Genomic DNA, 24495 nt, shown 5'->3' with positions numbered 1-24495 from the left:
CTCAGTCGCGTAAGCGTCTGGCTTCCACTTCAGCTCAGGGGTCTCCTCCACATCCCGCCCTATGATGACAGCTCAGAGCATGGAGCCTGCTTTGGATTCTTTGTCTCCCTCTCCCTCTGCCCCTTCCCCACTTGTGCTCTGTCTTTCTCTCTTTCTCATAAACATTAAAAAAAAGGTTTTTTTTTTTTTTAACATTTATTCATTTTTGAAAGACAGAGAGCAAACGGGGGAGACACAGAATCCAAAGCAGTCTCCAGGCTCTGAGCTGTCAGACGCAGGGCTTGAACTCACAGACCGCGAAATCATGACCTGAGCCGAAGTCGGCTGCTTAACCGACTGAGCCACCCAGGCACTCCCAAAAAAGTTTTTTAAATAGCTCAGTAGGTTAAGTGCCTGACTCTTGATTGCTGCTCAGGTCATGACTTCATGGTCATGAGATCAAGCCCCACATTGGGCTCTTGCTGGGTGTGGAGCCTGCTTAAGATTCTGTATCTCCCTCTCCCTCTGCCCTTTCCCCCCTACCTTTCTCTAAAAATATAAATAAATAAACAAATAAATAAATAATATAAATAATTAGATAATGAGCTATAACTGCTTTCAAAAATATACATCCATCTCATGATCAGTGTCAGGCAAAAGAAAAATACATAGTAATTCTATTTATATGAAGTCCAGGAACAAGCAAAACTCTTGTTGGCAACAAAAGTCAGAATAGTGACTGTGAGAGTCATACTGGGGACGTTTGAAGTGCTGGAAATATTCTATATCTTCCTCTAGGCAAAGTTGTAAACTTCAAGGTGTTTCCAAAAAAACCTCACAATTCACTAAGGCTTGACAAGCCCAGGCTTTGGCCAGGCTCGGTGCTGGGCTCAGGGAGGCAGCAGTGACCATAACCCCTGCCCCAATGGATCTCAGTCTGGTCACTCTCTCGGATAGCTGCCGTTTCACTCACCTCTACAAACAGAGAAAATGGCCTGTGGTGTTTCTATCACTTTGCTAGTGTTACTGTAACAAAGTACCACAAACTGAGTGGCTGAAACAACAGGAATGTATTGTTTCCAGTTCAGGAGGCTGCAAGTCCGAGTTTGAAGGAGCGGCAGAACTCCAAACTTCACATGATGCTCTGCCTGTGTGCATGTGTGTGTCCAAATTTCCGGCTTTCATGAGGACACCGGTCATAATGGACCAGGCCCTACTCTATATTACTTATCTTTAATTACATATGAGATGACTCTATTTCCAAGGCCACACTCTGAGGTACTGGGTGGTTAGGACTTCCAACATGTGGATTTGGGGGGCCAAGGAGGTATACAATTCAACTCATAACTATTGTATCGTAAACTATGCTGTTAGCAGGACAACAGCCGCCAGCCGGACCTGGGGATAGGAGTCCTGTGGCCCTGCGGGTGGGAGAGGACAGGCTGGTTTTGGTAAACGGAATGATGCACACAGTTTGGATGTGGTTGGGGAAGCGGTGAAGCACAGGACCCGGGTGTGAACCCCAACCTCTCATATAATGATAACCCCTACCATTGGTTGAGCCCTGACTGGGCAGGCACCATACTGTTGGCATATACCTTGTGTGCCCCAAGCCCAACAACGTCACAGCCGTACAACACACACAATTTCCAGTTTGCGGATGAGGAAACTGAGCCTTGTAGCTGCCCAAAGACACATAGCAAGAAAGTGGCAAAGCCAAGATTTAACGCCAGGGCTGACTCCATGGCCTTCTCCCGCCAGGCTTTGAAGCCTCTTTTCGTCTCTCTGAACCTGTTCCCCTGACTCTAAAATTGGGCCAAAACAGAGTTGTGAGGATTGAACAAGCAAGATACCTTACCACCTGGCACCTGGCATGTTCTGCCGAAGATTTTCTTTTCTCTTTCCCACACCCACCTATGCCCACGGAGGAGGCTCCAACGGGCGAAGACTTCCCAGTAGCCTCTTCAGACCAAAGTAACCAGGTGTCGGTGGCATTTGGGGCCCAGAGTCGGCCCTCAGAAGCACCAGCTGCCAGGCACATGCCTTCCCCTCTGTCACTGCGCCTTGCAAAGGGGTTTTCCAGGGATGGTGTGATCCAGCTGGTCCTCAGCGGAAGGGAAGGACCAGCACTGAAGAAGCACCCCTAAACGTGGAATGACCCCCCCAAGGACAGATGAACCCAGAAATGGGTGGAAGAATGCAAGGAAGGAAGGGGAAAGAGATGGGTGGACAGGAGGCAAGAAAGATACATGAAACGAATTAGATGGATGGAAGGCTGGATGGATAAGGTGGAAGGATGGAATGACGGACGGACGGACGGATGGATGGATAAGATGAATAGATGAGTGGACAAAAATAGCAAAAACAAAATTGTGTGGGAAGATGGATGAAGAGACAACGAGGTGGATGAAGAACAGGTGAGATGATGAACAGGTGGACGAGGAAGAAGGCAGGGAAGGCAGGAGGCATCCTGCACAGACAGGAACGTGTTGGGGAGCGGATGGATGGGTAAGGGGGTGAAGGAAGAAACACTGTTTCTTGGGGTTCCAGAACCACTTTGCGGCAGGACAGGACAGCACGCAGGGCCTTTGCGTCCTTTCCCTACCAGCAGCTAAGCCCATTTCACCCCATCCCTGTTCGGCGGGCCTCAGTTTCCCCTCTGTGAGAGCCTGCACCGGGCTCTGGAGAAACGGGGGTGTTCCCACGCCGCGTGTGGGCGGGGCGGGAGGCGGGGCGCGGGGCGGGTCCCGGAGCCCAGCCCCGCCCCGCCCCAGGAGGCGCCCGCCCAGCAGCGCCCAGGCCTCACGCGGAGAAGGTGGGCTCAGCGCCGGGAGCACGTAGCGCCGCGGGAGCCCAGCCGGGTGAGCGCAGCCGGGCGCTGGCGGGAGCTGGGGGGTAGGGGTGCGGGTGGGGACAGCTGGGGACCCTGGGACGGGGGACGGGGCGGGGGGCCGAGGACACGCCCGAGCTGCCGGGGCTGGGGCTGGGGCTGCTCTCGGAGTGGAGGGGCGGGGGGCGAGGGGCACCTGCTCCTGCCCGCCTCCGGGACGCGCTGAGGCCGGGGTGGGTCCCTGGCGCCCCTTCCCCAGTTGCTTTCACCAAACTCCACTTTGGGCCCCCAGGGACCTGGACCCGGGCCGACCCATTTACTGAGACTCCATCAAAGTTAGCGAATGTTCTCTGAGCCTCAGTTTTCATCGCTGGGTGATGGGAGCGGCATCCTGTACTGCACGGGACTGCCAGGAGAATTAAATGCCACCCTGGCTGCGCTCAGCAGGTGCTTGGCCGCAACACTCCCAGATGCAGAACAGCTCCCGGTGGTTTCATGCAGTCAGCAGCTACTTACCACCTGCTTGGCGCCAGCCCTGTTCTAGGTGCTGGGGACGCTGCTGTGAGCAAAGCCCTACTGGAGCATGCTTTCCAGTGGTTTGCCAAGGGCTCCGGCATCTGCGTTTTCACGATCACCTGGTGAGGTAGAGCAGCCAGGGTTATTTGGGTCCATTTTACAGCTGTAGATACTGAGGTACAGGGAGGTTGTAAGGAATTCACCCAGTCTGTCTGTCTGTCTGTCTGTCTCTCTCTCTCTCTCTCTCTCACACACACACACACACACACACACACACACACACATCCCCATAGGATAGAAAGCTCCAGTCCCTAGAACAGAGTCCTAGGCAGAGAAGGGCTCCACTCTGGGGCTGCATCCCCACTGGGGAATTAAACTCATCCCCAGTGATGACTCAGATTTGGGATGTCTCCTCACTCTTAAACCCATGAGTGCCAGTGTTTATACAGCATGTGACTGTGTCCCTGACCTAGAACTTTGGAGAGCAGGGCAGTGATAAGGGGGAGACCAAAAGGTACAGCCCCTATATCTGTCAGGGCCCCTGCCCCTTGACACTCCCAGCAACAACCATGGGGCTCATCACTCAGTCACTCGGTTGTGCTCATTCTTTTTTTTTTTTTTTATGTTTATTTTACTTATTTTGAGAGAGGGAGAGTGAGAGAGAGATAGAGCATGAGCAGGGGAGGGGCAGAGATAGGAGAGAGGGAAGCCCAACGCTGGACTCAAACTCACGAACCGTGAGATCATGACCTGAGTCGAAATCAAAAGTCAGGCTCTTGGGGCGCCTGGGTGGCGCAGTCGGTTAAGCGTCCGACTTCAGCCAGGTCATGATCTCGCAGTCCGGGAGTTCGAGCCCCCCGTAAGGCTCTGGGCTGATGGCTCAGAACCTGGAGCCTGTTTCCGATTCTGTGTCTCCCTCTCTCTCTGCCCCTCCCCCGTTCATGCTCTGTCTCTCTCTGTCCCAAAAATAAATAAAAACGTTGGAAAAAAAAATTTTTTTTAAAAAAGTCAGGCTCTTAACCAACTGAGACACCCAGGTGCCCTGTGCCCGTCCTTTTTTTTTTTTTTTTTTTTTTACAGCCAGTAGGCATCATGCAGAGCAGAGACACCTGCCTCTGTATCCACAGGGCCTGGCAAACAGTTGACCCACGGTATATGGTCACTGCTATTATTATGGTGACGATGATCACCCGGCCCCTGGTGCTGCCTTAGCCTCAGGTGGAGCAGGAGATGGGGGGGGGGGGTGGGATGAAGATGGTGATAGTGACTGAAGCTGGGTCACTTTAAGTCTGGAGTCAGGACGACAGGATCCTCAGTGCTGGACCCCGCGGTTCACCGACCTGACCCTGAAGCCAGCAGAGGGCTTGGGCAGACCTGTACTGCCAGCCACCTGCACTGCTGGGGCACCTGGGAGAACCAGGGGCTGCAGATTCAGGGTGGGGGTGGTGCAGCTCTTCCGTACAGGTTCCCAAGCACAGAGCCCTTATAGACCCCATGGGGATTCCTCCTCCTCATCTCTTCCCTTTATTTCCCCTTCTCTCCTCTTCCTCCTCTTCCTTCTATCTCTTTCTCCAGGAAACCCTCCCCATCTTCCCAGTCAGAAGCGGTCACCTCCAGTCTGCTGGGGTTCCTCTGGGCATGATTTACTCTGCCTTCCTCTGGTACTGCATGGGAATGGGGATTTTTTTTTTTTTAAATTTTTTTTTTCAACGTTTATTTTATTTTTGGGACAGAGAGAGACAGAGCATGAACGGGGGAGGGGCAGAGAGAGAGGGAGACACAGAATGGGAAACAGGCTCCAGGCTCCGAGCCATCAGCCCAGAGCCTGACGCGGGGCTCGAACTCACGGACCGTGAGATCGTGACCTGGCTGAAGTCGGACGCTTAACCGACTGCGCCAGCCAGGCGCCCCGGGAATGGGGATTTTAAGGAACTGGTAGAGAAGTGAGGAATGCTTGGTGTAAACCTCAGCCATGCAATGTGACTTTGGGCCTCAATTTCCCCAGCTGTAAAACACAAGGGAGGCAGCAACCACCTTGAAAGTTCTCAAAATTCTGAAAGGGGTCTCTAAGCACCCCCAAAAGTTCCCCTTAGTCTGATAATCCACATGACTTAAGACAACTCTAGAATGTTCTTTCTTCTATTTTTCTCTACAGGTGGACAGATGCTGGGTCTGCATGGCTCAGTAGAGAATGAAGCCCAACCCAGCAGGCTCCTCCCCAGAGGCCTGCAGAGCTGCAGGCCAGGGCGAGAAGAGCTGCCCCGTCTGCCGGGCCTGGGGAGGAGTCTCAGGCCTGGGGTCTGAGTCAGGGCCTGGCCCAGGGCCTGGTGCAGTTTCAGGGCCTACTACTGTTCTGGGGCCTGGGCCAGGGCCTGGGGCTGTGTCAGGACCTGGGCCGGGGCCTGGTGTGGTTCTAGAACCTGGACCAGGGCTTGGTGCTGTGACCAGACCTGGACCAGGGCCTGGTGTGGTTCTAGAACCTGGACCAGGGCCTGGTGCTATTTCAGGACCCAGACCAATGCATGGTGCTGTGTCCCTACCTGCACCAGAGTCTAGTGCTGTTCCGGGACCTGGACCAGGGTCTGGTGCTGTATCCAGACCTAAGCCGGAGCCTGGTGCTGCTTCAGGACCTAAGCCAGGTCTGGGGCCTGGGTCAGGAGCTAGGTCAGTACCCGGGCCAGTACCTAGGCCAGGAGCTGCACCGTTACCTGGGCCAGGGGTAGAGCCTGGGCCCAGACGGGGTTCTGGAATTGGGCCCAAACCCAGTGAGCCAGAGACAGCCCCAACACTAGCACCACAGCAGAAGACTCAGGCCACACCCATGCAGGCCCCTAGGCAGAAGGTTCTGGTGACTGGAGGAGGAGGCTACCTGGGCTTTAGCCTGGGTTCTAGCCTGGCCAAGAGTGGCACTTCTGTCATCCTGCTCGACCTCCGCCGACCACAGTGGGAGCTTTCCCCGGGGACCGAGTTCATCCAGGTGCGGTGATGAGCATCTTGGGGACTGGTGAGGGGGCCCAGGGTGCTGGTGGAGGTCTGGGGACAGTGTCTGATGTGAAACCCGTGGTGTGATATTGAAGAGAACAGGCTCTTGGAATCAGACTATTTAAACTCTGGCATTTCCCAGCTGGGCAACCATGGCCACAAGGCTCCACATGTCTGGGCCTCCGTGTCCCCATCCATAGAAAGCAGGATTCACGAGGGTCTTCTGGGGAGGCCATGAGACTGTGCACGTAAAACACCGAGCACAGCCCCTGTGAATTGGCTTGATAAATGGAGCCGCCGATGATGATGAAGACGATGATGCCCTGTAGAATCATACACTAAATCCTGCCCCACAGCCTCTCCCATGGTGCTCGGCCTGGGTCAGGGGACCAGCTCTGGGAGCTGGCAAGGAGCAGGGTTGGTATCTCTGCCTTGGCCCAAACCTCCTGGCCCCATCTCTTCCTTCTGTGTTTCAGGCCGACGTCCGAGATGAAGAAGCCCTGTATCGTGCCTTCGAAGGGGTGGACTGCGTCTTCCACGTGGCATCCTATGGGATGTCCGGTGTTGAGAAGGTGAGCACCCCAACATACAATACCTGGAGTTAGAGTGGGGTTCAGATCCAGGCTCTGTGCACCCCCAACTTTACGTGCCCTTCACCTAATCCAGGAAGGACTCAGACTGTACCCAGCCTGCATTTTGCATCCATGGGACCACATGCTAGTTTTGCCACTTTCTCGCTGTGTGACCCAGGGCGAGTTAACTTAACCTCTCTGAGCCTCTGTTTCCTCCTCCGTACTAGTACTTACAGTGGGCTGGTAGCCATCAAAACAGACACCCTTTGACTCAGAAATCACACTGTGTGTATATTTGCAGCATTGTTTTAAATAACAAAAACAGGAAGTAAAGTAAATGCCCATCAGTTAAGGACTATTTAAATAAATTGTAAAGTCTCCCCACATTGAAATTCTATGCAGCCATTCAACAGAATGAAGTAACTCAATATGTGTTGATAACGGAACAATTTCCAAGGTGCAAAAACAGTGTTTGATATCCTCCTGTTTGTATAAAAAAGAAGCTAGGATATTCACACGTGTGTATGTGCTGATATGAATAAGTATAGATTATGTCTAGAAATACACCGGCCTGTAATAGGAACAGTGGTTGCCTCTGCGGGGGGTGGGGAGGAAGGCTGGGAGTCAGGAATGGGAAGGACATTTCCTTTTCACTATATACCCTTGTTACTGTTTGAGTGATTTTTTTAAATGTTTATTTATTTTTTTTGAGAGAGAGAACACGCACACATGTGCATGTGGAAGTAGGAGAAGGGCAGAGACAGTGAGAGAGAGAGAGAGAGAGAGAGAGAGAGACAGTCCCAAGCAGGCCCTGCACTGTCAGCACAGAGCCCAACATGGGGCTTGAACTCATAACCCTGAGATCAAGACCTGAACTGACATCAAGAACCAGACACTCAAGCAACTAACTGAGCCACCCAGGCACGCCTGTTTGAGATATTTTTAACCATGTGATTGTATTATCTATTTAAAAGCAACTGCAATGAGGATAAATATAGTTTAAAAATCAAGATAGAACCCATCTCCTAGTCTGGTCGGAAGGATTAAGTAAGATGCACAGGCTTCGCCCTTTCCCGGGCACACGAGCAGCTCTCTCTCTGCAGACAAGGTGTTTTTATTTTTCACACCCCAACCTCGCGAGGGCATGGACAGTATTACTCTTGTCTGTCTTATAGATAAGGAAACTGAGACTTCCATAGTGAGGAAATGACCCAAACATTTTGAGCCCCTTTTCTGGGTCAAACACTGTACCAAGTCCTCCCATAGGGTGCATTTCATCCTGCTGACCACCCAGAGGGGAGGTGATGAGATAGCCGAGGGCCAGGCAGAGGTGGGGGGCGCTCAGGGGGTTGCTGACAGAGCTGGGCACTGGTACCCAGGGCTCCTGCACCTCCTGTGGGCCTCCCAGATCCCTGCTTCTGAGCTGGACATTCTGTAGGCCCTGTCCTGCCCGACCCTACGCCCAGCCTTATGGCCTCAGCGACGAGGCATGACAGCACCACGACTTCCCACCTCCGTCTTGTCTTTTAGCTGCAAAAAGAGCAGATTGAGTCTATAAATGTTGGAGGCACCAAACTAGTAATCAATGGTAGGCGCTCCGAGCTCCGTGTGACCTGCTGTGTGTTTCCTGCTTCTCTCCCCTCTCCTGCCACAGGCCCGGCCCTGGGGACAGGGTAGGGGGACAGAGGTGGGACCCTCCTCCCCTGCCCCCACCCACCCCAATGTAGGGCCTGTGGGCAGCACATCCTTCCTAAACTGCAGACCTGCCCAGGCCCCTGCATGGGATGGGTCAGTGTGGCCACAGCATGTCTGGGGACACGGGCAGCGGAGTTTACATTTCAGGGATCAAGAGTTAGAAAAGTTGCTGAAGCACCAAAATAGAAGACCCACTTATGGGGGCTCTGGGCATGTCTTCTTTGTCCTGCATCCAGTCTTTTCTCTGATTCTAGAGTGTCTCTTTCGTATGTCCCCATCGATTGAAACTTTCTTCTGACTTGCCCCCAGCAAGGTAGTTCAGGGGCCACAGCCATACTGAGAAGGAGGAGTGAGCCAGCCTGGCTCCCAGGGCCCCACGGAGCAGGGACTTGACCCACACCCCTTCCCTCCTGAGCAGCTCTGTATTCTGGGAGGGCCCCAGGGGCCAGGATGTGTGGCAAAGACTGGGTGGAGGTCAGTGGATTCCCCCAGGGAGGTCCCAGTGGGCACCTCCTCCTCCAGCTTCTACTCATCTTGGCCCCGTGTGTGTGTGTGTGTGTGTGTGTGTGCACGCGCGTGTGTGTGCCGTTGTCACTGCAGTTTGCGTCCGTCGGCGAGTTCCAAGGCTCATCTACACCAGCACCGTCAATGTCGTGTTCGGCGGGAAGCCCATAGAACAGGGTGATGAGGACTCTGTGCCATATTTCCCACTGGAGAAGGTACCTGGCTTCCAGGAGAGGTGGGCAGGGCCACTGGGCCTGGGATCCACAGCCCGAAGGGTAGGGATGCGTGGAAACCAGGGTCAGCTTCACAACTCAGGCTGAGTCCCATGAAGAAGGGGTCCCCAAAACCGGGTAGCACAAGCCTCCTATTTTAGGGGTTCTGAAATCAGACAGACTTGGCCTTGAGCCAGCCAGGCCACTCTCTACCTGTGGGGCCTTGTGCAAGTCACTTTGAGCCACTGTTTCTTCATCTGGGCGTGAAAACACCACCCCGGTGGGGTGTGGAGAGCAGGCAACGAGTTGATGCGTGTGAAATGCCATGAACACCTGGAGGACTGCATGGAAATAGTTCATCCAGTGCACACGCAGCATCTGCATCCCGGGGCTCGCGCTGGGGGCCAGCAAGACCCTTCCCGAGTGAAGGAGCTCTGGTCGTTGTTACTGCTCTGAACTCTGCTCCCATGGCTCCTACCCCAAGGGAAAAGAAGGGCGCTGGCCATTTCCAAGGGGGAGCCCCCAGAATCCAGCCCCTATGTAGTCTGAAGCAGGGAGGGCAGCCCTGGGCCCAGAGGGGCTGGGCAGTGCCGCTGACCCCTACCTGGTGGTGCTCTTCTCCTTGTCCTCTGGCAGCATATGGACCACTACTCACGAACCAAAGCCATTGCTGACCAGTTGACCCTCATGGCCAATGGCACACCTCTCCCAGGTAAGTGTCGTGGGGCCCTACCCAGGGCAAATGCACATGCCCCCCGCTGCCTCCTCCCAGAATATATGTGCGAGTCTAGCTTTCAGCTTCTATGTTTCTGAGGTTCACCTTCCTTCCAAAGGACAGTTCCCCAGGGCCTCTGTCATTCATCATTCCACAAATTCTGAGCACCTGCTATGTGCCCAAACCCCATCAGGGACATAGTCTGGAGAAAGTCACGTCCAGTCTCTGCCCTCAAGTTGCTCACATCTTGGGTGAGGGAAGAGACAGATAAGAGTGGATCTTTCTTCTGCCACATAGGAGTAGATCTAGTTTAAGGATGTTTTTTACTTTTTTAAAAAAAATTTTAATGTTTATTTATTTTTTGAGAGAGAGAGACAGTGCACAAGTGGTGGGAGGGGGGGCAGAGAGAGGGAGACACAGGATCCGAAGCAGGCTCCAGGCTCTGAGCTGTCAGCACAGAGCCTGACGAGGGCTTGAACCCACAAACCGTGAGATCATAACCTGAGCCAAAGTCGGATGCTTAACCGACTGAGCCACCCAGGTGTCCCTTACATGCTAATTTTATATGCAAAGGTCTCAGTAATTCTTTACAGCATCCATATGAGCTAAGAATCCTAAGGATCCCCTGCTTTCCAAACTCAGGAGCCAGATAGATTTAGATATATCCCTTGCTCTTCAAGTGATCACTTTCTGCTTTCTGAAATTCAGAAACTAAAAAAGAATCAGAAAACTTGGTTTCTCTTATTACCTTAAGTATCTAAACTCAGGAGCCAAGTAGATTTGGAGAGTGAGGGCTGGTTGCAATTATAATCCCCAGATTTACAGGGGAGGAGGCTAAGGCTGAGAGCTGAACTGACTTAGCTAAGGTCACCTGGCTATTAGGTGGCAGAGGTGGGATTTGAACACCCCACCCCTACTCCAGGGGGCGTCTAACACCAGAGCCTGGAGCTGAACCATCATGCTTCACTGCAGCCACAGCTGGGCAGGCCACTGAGCACAGGCTCTTTTCCCTAAAATCCTCCCACTCCATCCTGGCACCCTGGGCCTGTCAGGCCTTGACCCCTGATCCCAGTGGGAACATACATCCTCCTGTGTTTTCCCAGGGGGTTGACCCTGTGCGGTTGAACTGTCTTTTCTGCCTGGAGCCTTCCATTGCTGGACCAGCAGCCTGCAAAACAGACACTTAATCCTTTGGACAAGAATTATTTATACGAGCATCCCCAGCTCTTCGTGGTCGGGAGTCATGGATACCCTGGGCCCTGCCCCTCCGTGACGTGGCTGCCCAGTGCCCCGCCAGTCAATGTCAGCTGCAACCTGACCTCCCCGCCGCTCCCCTGACCATGCCCAGGTGACCCAGAGTTTAAAATTAGCTGCAGTCTGCTTACAGAAAAGCTCACCTGATACCTGCCTTCCAGGAGTCCAACCGTGGTCACGCTGGGTGATTTCCAGTCCCTGCTAACACAAGCTGGTCCCTGAGACTCTGCCTGTAACCCGGCAAGGAGAGCCCTGGTCCCTGAAGCAGAACCCTGAGAGTGCAGATCTCAGCTCAGTGTGATGGGACAAGTGACCACAAACTTGGTGGCTTAAAACTGAAAGGTCTTCTCTTGTGGTTTACAGCCAGATGTTGGAGATCAAAGTGTGGCTTGGGCTGCACTTCCTGTAGGAGGCTCTATGGGAGAATCATTTCCCAGCTTATGGCCCCACTCATTCCTTGCGGTTCATGTGTCTCTTCTCTGTGAGTCCCTTATAAGGGATACTTGACATTGGATTTGGGGCTCACCAGCATAATCCAGGATGATCTCATTTTGAGAGCCTTAATTGTATCTGCAAAGGCCCTCGTCCAAATAAGGTCATATCCACATGTTCCGGGATGTGGGCATATCTTTTCTGGGGCTACCACTCAGTCCGCTGCACTGGCCTCATTGTAAAGTGAGGATATCGGTGGAGAGGCAGTCAGGGTGTTTGGCTATGACCCAGGACACTGGCCCTGGCAAAGTTTGCGAGGAAAAGGAACTTACTACGGAAGGATGTGGGATAGCTTCTGGAAAATATATTTGCAGAAAAATGATCACCAGAGCTTGCAAATAGGACAGGGTTGGGGCAGCTCCGGGGACCTGGGTGGCAGGAGCTGGTGACCAGTCTCTTCAGGGTGAACCCACTCTGAGGATTTTAGAGCCCGGTGTCAGTGATACCGAGAGTCACATTCCTGGGTGAGAACATGTCACTGGCCCAGCTTGGGTCCCGTGGCCACCACCTCAGAGGAGAGTGACACATCTGGTGCATCTAGACTGATGGTCCCCTAAGACCTTGTGCAGAGGGGGAGGGACCCCCAAAGGAAGGTGGGCTTCTGGTCCCAGAGGACGAGGTACACTGGGGCTTCCCAAACTGGGGTGCGGTCCCTTGGGGAACCTGAGCCTCAGGAGAGTAGGAACATCTTCCAGAAGGTTCCATCTCCAGGGGTTGGGATTGAAAGTCAAATAATTTACAAATAAGTAATTAAAAAAAATTTTTTTTAATCTTAAATAGATTATGAGATAAACTGAAATTTTTGTAGGGTTTCTTAAGACTTGACAGACATATGTCTGTGGCAGCCTTCAGGCTGTACCCCCAGACTTCTCCAGAGGAGACTCGTTTACTGCTTCCATCAATGTGGGGAGACCCGTGCCAGAGAAGTTGGGGGGCTCTGGACCAAGCTCCCTGTTGGTCTGGGGGACTCTGCTGGCACAGAGCAGTGAGAGTGAGGGGGACAGCCTCCAGGCTCTTGTGCTGATGGCTCCAGTCTCTTCCTTCCCTTCTCCACTGATTGCCTGAAAAGTACAATCGCTGCCACTACTTACAAAGCACCCATTTTCCAAGGAGACCAAGGCTGCGCGAGCAGAAACACAGAGTCCGTTTGTAGCATCAGAACCTGGGCTTTGGTCCCCCATCTCATCTCTACTGGGCTGAGCTGTGTGCCCTTAGGCAAATCGCGTCCCTTCTCTGAGGCTTGGTTCTTTGATCCAGAAGCAGGGATAGTAACAGTTTTCACCTCATAGGGTTGCCTTGAAGGAAAAAACCCTGGGGGCGCCTGGGTGGCCCAGTTGGTTAATCCTCAGACTTCATCACAGTTTATGGGTTCGGGCCCCGCATCAGGCCCTGAGCTGATAACTCAGAGCCTGGAGCCTGCTTCAGACTCTGTGTCTCCTTTTCTCTCTGCCCCTCTCCCACTCACACTGTCTCTCTCTGTCTCTCAAAAATAAATAAATAGACATTAAAAAAAAAAAAACCTGGCTTACCAGAGCACGAGGCACATAGTAGGCTCTCCCTGAGAGCCACCAGAGTCCTTATCTAGCTGATGATCAGAAAAAGGAAAGAGCTACAGCTATTGGCACAAAAGAGTGAGGGTCTCTCTGTGCATCTGTAAAATGGGCACAGTAGGACTCTCAGGGGAGCCAAAGGAGATTATGTCTGCCAAGTGCTGACTGAACTGTCATGGGCCACGTACATATCTGCGTCTCAGTCTTACCTCTGTTACTGGCCCGTGAGCATCATGAGGGCAGGGACCATTTCTTGGTCATCCTTGGGTTCTCCACAGCATCCATCCCAGGGCCCAGTGCAAGGGGGAGAGGTTGGGGAACCCCTTAACGCTGTTTGTTAAATGACTGACTGATGGACTGAGAATAAGTAATTCAATGAGGAAAGCCCAAGGGGCTGTCTTCCCTGCCAACCTATCCAGGTAAGGACTGGGAGATGTGGACAGCATGTCTGTGTCTCTCCCTGCTGGTCCACCCCTCCCCAGGCCCTGACCTCCCTCCCTGTGTCCTAGGAGGAGGCACTCTGCGGACGTGTGTGCTCCGGCCCCCGGGGATCTATGGCCCTGAAGAGCAGAGGCACCTGCCCCGTGTGGCGGTATGTCAACCCAGGCCTGTGCGCAAGGCACAGGAGGAGTCTGGCTGATGTGTGCATGGATGGGGCTCTTCCAGTCTACAGTCACTGTGTCAGTCTTGGGGCAATGTCCTGAGCCTGGGACTCTTAGTTCTGGGAGATGACCCTACCCCTATCAGACCCACGAGGAACAAAGGTCTCAGTGTGTGCCAGCCAGGGTTAGGCACAGGTTGGAGAGACACAGAGCTATGACCCCAAAGAGGCAGAGGGAGCCTACTGTCCCTACTCAGATGTGGGCTCAAAGATGGCCAGATGGCTCATCTCGTGCTGCCATATAGAAAGCCTCTCTCCAGAGAAAGCCAGGTGCCGGCAGTATAGCTATGAGGGACTGGAGGCCCTGTCCTCACATTTCTCACAGCCACGTCAGGGAGATGGATGCCACGGTCACAGAGTCAGTGTGGTAAGGGCTATGTGGAGGAAAGAAGGAGAATGTGGGAGCACAGCAGAGACGACCTGGTAGGGGCAGTCCAGGAGGACTTCCTGGAGGTAGTGATGCCTATGCTGTTTGGAAAGAGAAGAAAGAATTAACCAAGGAAATGGGGTGGTAGAGAGAAGGTGGTCCAAATAGAGCAGCCAGCTTGGGTACAAACCTGGAAATTAGAAAGATCACTATTCCAGGCTTCAGGACAGATCAGTGAACAAAGCAGAAAATGATTCCTATCCTTGTGGGGCTTATATTTTCACAGGAGGAGACGGATAATACGCATGATAAATGATAAAGAGTGTTCGAAGGTGCCGGGTACGATGGAGAAAGAGGACGGGGGAGCAAGTGTGGGAGCTGGGCGCACAGGCAGCCAGGGAGTCTCATCGAGCAGGGGACAGGGGAACCTTGAGGCTTCTTCACCTTGAAGGAGCTGGCAGGGTGCACCACACAAGTGTTTAGGGGAGGACCTTCCAGGCAGGGGCAGGCCCCGAGATGGGAGCCTGCTGCACATTCCAGGAGGAGGCCATGTGGCAGGAGCTGGGTGCACAAGGGAGTTAGTAGGAGATGAAGTCTGAGAGTAGCTGGGACCAGGTTAGAAGGGCCTCCTGAGCCGTTGTCAGGACTTTGGCCTTCAACTTGGCAGTGGGCATCTGAAAGACTCCGAGCAGGGAGACATAGGATCTGACTTCAAATTCAGAAGGATCCCGCTGGCTGTGTGGAGAACAGCAGCAAGGACCATGGGTGGAAGCCGAAGCGGCTAGGAAGCTATTTCGGTGTCCAGGTATAGAAGCCAGGCAGCGGTCACAGCCATGAGAAGTGGTTGGATTCTGGCAGATTCTAATAGTTGAGTCCAGTGGGTTTGCAGGTGGCTTGGATGTGGATTGGAGAGAAGGGAAGGCCAGCGGAGGCTCCAGGGTTTCAGCCTGAGCCACAGAGTGCTCTCTAGTAAGATGTGGGGGGCCTGGGGGGGATGGTGAACAGGAGCTAGAAGGTCAGGCGCACGCTCCAGGACATGGAGGTGTCGGGACCTGGGTCTGGCCTGGAGCTAGAAATTTGGGAGCCATCATCATATAAATGGTATTCAAAGCCACTCCAGACTTGGGTTTGTGTTTATCACCCTCTCCAGAGCCACATCAAGAAGAGACTATTCATGTTCCGATTTGGGGACCGTGGGACACAGATGAACTGGGTCCACGTGCACAATCTGGTGCAGGCACACGTGTTGGCAGCCGAGGCCCTCACCGTGGCCAAGGGCTATGTAGCTGTGAGTCTCCTGCCATGCTGTCCCCACCTCCCCCCAGCAGACGGCAGGCGGGGTGCCCCATCCCTAGGGGGTTCCTGGCTCACACACATTTCTCCCCAACTCAAGATGGCCGGTGGGACTGTGGGCCCAGGGAAGCCAGGGGTGGGGTGTCTTTATAGGGCATCGCTAACTCCTTGCGGTAACCCTGTGATGTAGGTGTTGTGGATCCTGAACTAATGGTAACCAAATGCTAAGCATTTTACCTATGCTGTCACATTTACTCTTCACAATAGCCCAAGAGGGAGATCCCATTATTTTCGTCCCATTTAGGTACAGAGAGGTTAAGTGACTCTGCCAAGGTCACACAGCTTTTCAGTGTGGCAGTCTCAGAATTCCAAGGGAATTACCCAGGTCTGTCCCCAGGGTTAGACAATGGCCATGACTCCTCAATGGCTGCTCGGGAGAACTGGGGAGTCAGGGCAGCTGCTAGCCATCTGAAAGGGTGGGGTCAGGCGGTGGGCAGATGCCTGACTGTCCCCCCTCCCTGTGTGTCCCTCTCAGAGTGGCCAGGCGTACTATATCAATGACGGGGAGAGTGTCAACCTCTTCGAGTGGATGGCCCCACTGGTAGGTGCCCAGATGTCCACCTGCCTCCACCCCAAGTGAGAATTAAAGGATTCTGCACATCTCCTCTCCTTGTCATCCTTTCCTACTTCCGGAAAATCGGAAGATTTCACATTGAAAAACAGCTCTAGCAATAGTGTCCACTGGGCAACATTGGAACTGGCTGGAGCTGGGTTGTGTCTCCCCCTTTGGGGGACCATGTACTCTCCTGGTTTGCCTTAGCCTCTCCCAGTCTGATTATTGATTTTTTTTTTGTTTTTAAATGTTTAAAAATTATTTTATGAGAGAGAGCATGGGAGAGGGGCAGAGAGAGAGAGAGAGAGAGAGAGAAAGAGAGAGAGAATCCCAAGCAGTCTCCATACTCAGCATGGAGCCTGAGGTGGAATTCAATCCCATGACCCTGGGATCATGACCTGAGCCCAAACCAAGAGTTGGATGCTTAACCGACTGAGACACCCAGGTGCCCCCTAATTTTTTTTAAGTTTATTTATTTATTTTGATTGAGAGAGAGAGAGGGGGAGAAAAATCCCAAGCAGGCTTAGGGGCAGAGAGAGAGAGGGAGAGAGAGAACCCCAAGCTGGTTCCATGCTGTCAGTGTGGAGCCCAATGTGGGGCTCAATCTCATGAACCAAACCATAAGATCATGACCTGAGCTGAAATCAAGACTCAGACGCTCAACTGACTGAACCACTTAGCTGCTCCCTGATTCCTGATTTATGTCGACTTGCCCTGTGGAAGTTTGCTCATGATGCCCCCACACTATGTGATGAAGCTGTGTAAGGGGTAAGTGGAAGGTAGACTGAAGTCGAAGGAAGCTGTTAGCCCTGGGGCTTCCTGTGCTGCAGCCCCTCCGAGAACCCTGGCCTCCACACCCAGCACCCTGCAGACTCTTTCTTGGGGCCAGGCCTGCCTGGAAGAGGTCGACCAGAACCCTTCTGCTGGAGGATCCATCTGTGGGGCATGCAGACATGTCAATGTCAACAGCTTCATTGAGCATATACTGTTCAATTCACCTATTTAAAGCACATAATTCAATGGTTTTTAGTATATTTAGAGTTGTGCAACCATCACCCCAAAGCCCTACACAGCCACGAGTCTACTCTCTGTTTCTATAGATTTGCCTATTCTGGACATTTCGTATAGATGGAATCGTACAGTATGTGAACTTTTGTGTTAGGATTCTTTCATTTAGCATCATGAGTTCAAAGTTCATATGTAGCCTGCATCGTATCAGTATTCATTCTTTTTTTTACTGCCAAAAAATATTCTATTCCAGGGATAGACCACATTTTGTTTATCCATCCATCAGTTGATAGAAGTTGGGCTTTCTTGACTTTGGGGCTATTATGAATAAGATTGTATACGTTTTTTGTGGACATACGTTTTCATATCCCTTGGGTGTTTACCTAGGAGTGGAATTGTTGGATCATATAGTATCTCTGTTTAACCTTTTGAGGAACTGCCAGGCTGTTTTCCAAAGTGGCTGCACCATTTTACATTTCCAAAACCAGTGTAACAGGGTTCCATTCCTCCATATCTTTGCCAACACTTGTTATTGCCATTTTTTTTGGTTTTTTTTGTTTTTTTTGTTTTTTCTTGTGACCCAGACAGTTTTTATACAAGTGAAGGCTTCATCTTGTGCCAGCCTATCTCTTCATGCATCTCCTACCACCCTCCACACACATGCCGGATTTTTTTATTATTATTCCTTAATAGCAGAAAAGTCAATTCTAGAAAAATTAGGTTTTACGTTAAGTGCCTTGGAATGTCTTTGGGTGTAGGCAGATGGAAATAATAACTAAATGATGTGAATGATCCCAGGTTAAAAACCTACCCATGCATCCATGCCTTGCTTGATTTTTCTAGATCAAAGCTTTCCATTTCAAGACTGGCACAGGGTTTGCCCTCTTGGGTGGGCAGGCAGAGGGCAGGGTGGTACCTCTACAGAGGGCAAAGGGAACATGTGGCCTTTCCACACCAGCCCCTGAAAGACCATTTCTCATCTCAGGCCATGTTTTCTTGCAGTTTGAGAAGCTAGGGTACAGCCAGCCCTGGATCCAGGTGCCCACTTCCTGGGTTTACCTAACAGGTAAGGGAAGGGGTGTGTGTATTACAAGCCCTCCATGTACCAGGTGCACATGCATCACCTTATTTCAAGCCCAGGGCCAGGAGTAGGTGGAGACGAGTGAGGCACTGAGGGCACAAAATCTAAGGAGACCGTCACTCTCAGGGGTCAGGTGCTCCAAGCCCGATCTGCATTTGCCTGGCAACCTCCTTGCTATAGTCCTGACCCTGAATAAACCCTATCCTACTTTCTAGGTGGGTATGATTGGACCCAAGTAAAGATGAGGCCCCTGAGGCCCTGAGAGGTTAGTGACCTGCTCATGGAGCCACGGTGAGAAAGCGGGAGAGGCAGGTTCACACCCGGGCTTGGCTGACTTCAAAACCCACACCCAGTCCTGTGGCCCGTCTTGGAAGGCATCACGCCAGTCAGGGGGACAGGGGGCCCTGGGGCTGAAGAGAAGTCTGCCTCGGAGCAGGTGGAGCTTCCTCCGCACCCTGAAGCTCAGTCTCTACTCTCATCCGCACCCCCCATCATCACCTCTGCTGGCCTCCTTCCAGCCGGAATGCAGACATCAGGCATGGAGTGGTCAGCCCGAGGGGGACAAGTGATCCTCATGACACGAAGAGCTGCGTTCCTGGAAAATCTTAGCTAGATCTGTTGTATTTTAAATGCATTGGGGTGCTTGACATTTAAAGCAGGGATTTACAAACTTATGCCCACTAGGCCACACGTGGGGTGACTTCTCACGCACAGTGTTGCCACAATGATTGACACTCTTTGACCCCCCAGCTGGGGAAAGAGCAGCTACAGGTTCTGACAGTTATATAGGATTGTATAGTGTTCCTAGCGAGCTAACTATAACCCCCTAGTTCTTAACTCTGGCTGTGCATTAGAATCACCTGGGAGCTTATAAAACATAAAAATGCCTCAACCGCATCCCAGACCAATTACATCAGCATCAGCAAGAGCAAGGGGGTGGGGGAAGCATGAGCATTTTTAAAAGTGGTCCGGTTGAGAACCACCGTTGCAACTTCTTTCTCTCCTACTCAAGAGACCACATTGGAATAGAAGTGAGGGGGGGAAGGAGACATGATTTGAGATAACTCTGAATCTGCTCTGATTTGTTTTCAAATGTCAGTCCTTTAATATTAATAACAACGTACTTGTGACACATTTCACAGCCAAACAAGCCCCCACCCCCACCTCCCTGGCACGAGCTGACAACTGCTGATCTAAAGGAACCCAGGGACAGGAGAATTTTGCAAAATGAAGAGACTCCCCCTAGCAAAGCAAATAATGCCCCCAACTCGTTTGTCCCCGAGGGTCTCCCCAGAGCTTGCAGAGCAAGGCCCCCTGGTCACTGGCCCTTCTCTCCCCCCACAGCTGCGGTGATGGAGTATGTGCACCTGGCCTTGAGGCCCATCTGCAGCGTCCAACCACTGCTCACCCGGAGCGAGGTAGGTGGGCTGCTGGGGCAGGAGGCGGGGAGGTGCCCTGCACCACAGCCCCACCGCCAGCACCCCTCACCCGTTGGACACCATAACTGGATCCTTGTCTGAGGTCTCAGAACCTTCCTTGTGGGCCCAAATCTAGTGCTAGCTTTTTACAATCATCCCAGCCTCTGGGCTTTTGCTTAGGCTGTGCTTTCTTGGTCTGAAATGTGATTAGCTCTGAGCCTGTCCCTCATCCCTGTCATTCATTCATAAGCAGCTTATCTTCGCTGCCAGACTGGAAGCTCCCAAAGACAGGTTCTGTGACATTCACATTTTTGAATATGCCAACACTCCCCACCAGTGCCACTGACACTCGAGACACATGCACACAGAACCTGGTGGTTCTAGGTTCACGGTTCACGCTTACTGAATAATAAGTATACAAGTGCCTACTGTGTACAGAATACTATTCCCAAATGATGATGCAGATTTCTCTTTGTACATACAGTTTAAAAGAGAAGATGTTTTAATGCAGGTTGTAAATAGTAGTGTTTGGCATTACTTGCAAAATCCTTCCAGTTCACTCTGCATTTGATTCTCTCTGATGTCCTGCTAAGTTAGGAAGGGCAAGAGATTATGATGGTGTTTTATGATAAGAAACTGAACTTTATAAGAAACTGAACACTAGAGAAGTTAGTGCTTGTCCAAGGTCACACACTTTGGGAATTGACTTCATACTCCAAGCTCAGTGCTGTTTAACTCAGAGGATAGGGAATGGGCCACAGCAAGAAGCACTTCCCTGTGGTTTCTCCTTTGAACTATCCAGACTAGCAGAGGAAAGAGAATAATGACAATAGTGGCCATCTACTGAGTGGTGATGATATGCCAGGTGTTGTGCTTTATATCATTTAGTTTTCAATGCTACTCGAAATTGTAGATTGTTACCTTCATTTACAGAGGAAATGAGACACACAGGGGTGAAAAAACCCGCCCATGAACATGCACTTAAGAAGCAGAGCTGGCATTTGAACCCAGACCAGACCTAAATGATCTCAAGCTCAAAGCGAATCAGGAATCACATTAATGTGAATTAGTTACCAAGTCGCTGCTGAATTGCGGAAGGGACTTAGCTCCCCTCCTTCTTGTTTCACTTGTAAGTTTCCTTGTTCAGCTAAGGGGCAAAGGATCCCTACTTAGCTAAGGAAGTTTCTGGGCACTATGGCTCTGGCGCCCTCTGCTGGTCAAACTGTGACATACCCAACCAGCTCTCTAGTTACAGTCCGATTCATTCAACATCTTTTGAGCCCCTATTGTGTGCCAGGAACTGTGTGGAGTAACTAAGGCAAGACACAGCCCTTACCTCGAATACCTCACAGTCCAAAGGGGAAGACAACCGGGAAACCTAACACAGTATGAGGCCTATACTGAAGGAAATTATGAGGAACTTCAGAGCACACAGAAGGGGCACCTGAGCTAGGTCTGAGGCAGTTAGGGAGACTTCCCAAAGTAAGGTAACATCTAAGCCTGAGATCTGAGAGCACTGTGTCCAGGACCTTGCTGATCTAGTTGCCCGCTGTATCCCCCAAAGCCTTGAACTTACTACCTGGGGCAAAAAGGAACAAGACTGGCCTCTCCCCTCTCCCACGAGTATCCAAGACCAGCAGCTTGGCCAGAGGGGCTGTTTCATTGCCATGGGAGAATCAAGCCATTCTCTCAGACCCCCTCCAAGTGTCCGGCTGAGGAACAACAGAGGAAGACATGAGGTGGGAGGGCATCCTCTCTCCGGTCCCAGCACAGCCAGGAAGTGCGGGGCCTGGAATGTGGCTCCCCTGTGAGTCTAGGCAAGTCCTCTAACCTCTGTAAAGAGGAGACAGTGTTAGTGCCACCTCAGGGAATTAAACAAGATAAGGCCTAGAAAGGATTTAGCCCAGGCCAGGCACAGGGCCTGTTCAGTTATTCATAACTGTCAGTACTGCCCTTGAAGCCTATGGGGCCCCAGGCAGCCCAGAAGCTGGAGAGAATCATGTCTTCATAATTGAATTCCTCTCTTAGGGAAGTTTAACCAGGGAGGGTGTGAAGGCTGTGTCCTGGGGCTGTAGCCAGAGAAGCCTAGCGTGTTTCCTGGGGACATTTCCGGAGAGCAGCGCCCGGGGCCCGGGCAGGGCGGTCAGCTTCTTTTAGAACATAGCCAAGAACCTGCTGACTCCCAGCCCTGTGCTAGGCCGCTAGCCCGGTAAGGGATGTGCAGAGGTGGGACCGTCATTTTGGGGGGGACTGAGAAGTTCAGTAGGGTGGGGGAGATGCAGAAAACGCCTCCTGGAAGCCTCGCTCTCGAGGAAAATGGGAGAAGGGAGAAAGGAAATCTTCCCTGAGGAGGTGCGAGACGCAGCACATGGGATCTGATGTGCGAAGGAAGGGAAACCCCCTGCCCTCTCTTCCCTGTGGGTAACACAAGTTGGAATGTGTTTCCCACCCTCATGGGCCCGCCACTCTGCTACCCCCCCCCCGCAGGTGCGCAGCGTGGCCGTGACGCACACCTTCCAGATCGCCAAGGCCCGCGCCCAGCTTGGCTACGCGCCAGACAAGTTCCGCTTCGCCGACGTCGTCGAGGAATACGTGAGGTCTACGAGCCGGCGGTCCCGCGGCTCCACCGCGCGAACACTCCTACGGTTGCTGCTCGGGCTGCTGCTGCTGCTCGGGCTGCTCGCCCTGGCCCTACATCTCGTAGGCCTGCAGCCGTCCAATGTCTGACCTGCGCCACTGGCCACTGCCTCCTCTTACCCAGCTTCACCTTCTGGGCTTGGACCCGCCCCCGAACCACTGCCCCGGCCACACCCCGCCCCCTGGGCTTGGGCCCACCCGCTGGGTCTTGACTCCTTCCCTGCCCTGCCCCCCCGCCCCCCCCCAGGCTTGGGCACGCCTCTGCTCCTCCTCTTGAGCCACGGCCCCGCCCTGGCCCCGCCCTCTGGGTCGCCCAGGCTTCAGGCCTGGCCTGGCGGGGTTACCGAGGAGGTAGCCGTAAGGCCTCCTCCGCCTTCTAGGCTTTCTCCCTCTGCTCTGCCCAGACCTAGCCTGACCCCGGATTCTCCCCTGCTTTGGTTCCGCCCTGTTTCTGGCCCTACCGGTAGGATTGAGCCTTCCCCTTGGTTTCTCCTTCCGGGACTGGCCTTGTTCCTCCTTCTGGATCCGGTCCCTCCCCTCTCCTGCTTGTAATTCTGCCTAGCCCCGCCCTCTCCCCCTCTGGCTCCACCCCCTCCCCAGCCACGCCTCCTAGGTGAGCGCTTAGGGCCTGGCCGGAGTCATCTCTAGCGGCTAAGTGCTGGCGGGGGTGGCATTTGCAGCTGTTGCCTCTCTAGAGACATTGGACCGTCCTCACTGCCCAAGTTCCTTTCTGCTTGTCCTGAGACAGTCTTGGGATCTTGGAATAGACCGATTCTAGGAGAATTGCTTTTGATCTGCTACCTTGATGTTTTGGTTTCACTCAGTCATGCACTTCTCCCTGTGTGATGGTAGCCAGGGTTGGAGGGACACCGGAGACCCAGGCTTCTGCCTAGCCAGACCTGGCCTTTTGGGTTTCCAGTTTATGAGTCTGGGGCTGATAATAAGCACAGGCTTCTGTGTCAGAAAAGATCTAAAACAAAACAAAACTTTTTAAGGTGGTCAAAAGATACAAACTTCCAGTTATAAAATAAATGAGTTATGGTGATATAATGGTTACTATGGTTAATAATACTATATTATATATGTGAAAGTTGTTAAGAGAGTAGATCTTCAAAGTTTTCACCACAAGGAACACCGGGTGGCTTGGTTGATTAAGTGGCTCACCCTTGATTTCAGTTCAGGTCAAGATCTCACGGTTTGTGAGTGTGAGCACCATGTTGGGCTCTATGCTGATAACACGGAGCTTGCTTGGGATTCTCTCTCTCTCTCTCTGCCCCTACCCTGCTCACTCTATCGCTCTCTCTTTCAAAACAAACAAACAAACAAAAAACTTAAAGTTTTTATCACAAGAAAAAATTATAACTATATGTGGTGACAGATGTTAACTGGATATTGTGCTCACTTCACAGTGTATACATATATCAAATTATGTTGTACACCTGAAGCTAATATTCTATGTAAATTCTATCCCCAAAAATAATTTTTTGAAGAATTGGGCCTTTTGAAAAAGTACCAATATAATTGTAATGGGAAGAATTAGAACTTATTTTGGGCATACTTTATAATTTGGTATTTCTTCCATATATGTATTTTTAATGTTTTTAATGCTTATTTATTTTTGAGAGAGGGAGAGAGAGACAGAGCATGAGAAGGGGAGGGGGAGAGAGAGAGGGAGACACAGAATCCAAAGCAGGCTCCAGGCTCTGAGCTGTCAGCACAGAGCCCGACGTGGGGCTAGAACTCAGGAACTGTGACATCATGACCTGAGCTGAAGTTGGATGCTTAACCAACTGAGCCACCCAGGTGCCCCTATTTCTTCCATATATTAATAAGGGAGCAGTGGTGATCACCAGAATCTTTAATGTTTAAACTCACAAAACTTCGTAATCCAGCCTTGCTCTCCACAGAAACAGTGCCCCCTTCCACATTGTCTTGGTATTGATTGTATCAAGATATCAGTGTTTAAATATATCCATGTATATATCATAATGTGTACAAGTGGAACTGGCCCATCAAACAATGGATCCTGGCAGAGAAGAAAACCATCACAAGCCTAACAAAACTTGTGGTGGAGGGGAACGAATGTATTAGAGCCAACATGACCATCCCCAGTGTA

General features: G+C 52.0%; 1 protein-coding gene across 2 annotated transcripts; it reads left to right on the top strand.

The window, feature by feature from the left end:
- The first annotated feature begins 5516 nt into the window (after positions 1 to 5516).
- Positions 5517 to 22498, top strand: SDR42E2 (short chain dehydrogenase/reductase family 42E, member 2). Of its 2 annotated transcripts, XM_047087593.1 has the most exons (12): positions 5517 to 5571; positions 6118 to 6302; positions 6784 to 6879; positions 8410 to 8467; positions 9175 to 9293; positions 9927 to 10002; positions 13811 to 13893; positions 15480 to 15617; positions 16158 to 16223; positions 18246 to 18309; positions 19669 to 19742; positions 22230 to 22498. In XM_047087593.1, exons 1-12 carry the CDS (start codon positions 5517 to 5519, stop codon positions 22467 to 22469), a joined length of 1254 nt encoding a protein of 417 aa, XP_046943549.1. In that variant the 3' UTR covers positions 22470 to 22498. The 2 variants fall into 2 exon arrangements, with proteins under 2 accessions (XP_046943549.1, XP_046943548.1); XM_047087592.1 differs by having other exon boundaries at positions 5517 to 6302.
- Positions 22499 to 24495: the final 1997 nt, after the last annotated feature.

This window comes from Lynx rufus, unplaced genomic scaffold (genome assembly GCF_022079265.1).
Source record: "Lynx rufus isolate CCGP_SWC_20201006 ecotype Redwood Valley unplaced genomic scaffold, mLynRuf1.p SCAF_23, whole genome shotgun sequence".
NCBI lineage: Eukaryota > Metazoa > Chordata > Mammalia > Carnivora > Felidae > Lynx > Lynx rufus.
The sequence above is the reverse complement of the archived record's forward strand: the minus strand, read 5'-3'. Positions and strand labels throughout refer to the sequence as shown.

What these genes read in the sequence shown, in the direction of transcription:
- SDR42E2 (XM_047087592.1), top strand. Translation starts at nt 5,517, where the DNA reads ATGAAGCCCAACCCAGCAGGCTCCTCCCCAGAGGCCTGCAGAGCTGCA. An exon ending in TGGCCAAGGGCTATGTAGCT is followed by an intron (nt 15,618 to 16,157) that starts GTGAGTCTCCTG and finishes TGTCCCTCTCAG; the next exon opens with AGTGGCCAGGCGTACTATAT. An exon ending in TCGAGTGGATGGCCCCACTG is followed by an intron (nt 16,224 to 18,245) that starts GTAGGTGCCCAG and finishes GTTTTCTTGCAG; the next exon opens with TTTGAGAAGCTAGGGTACAG.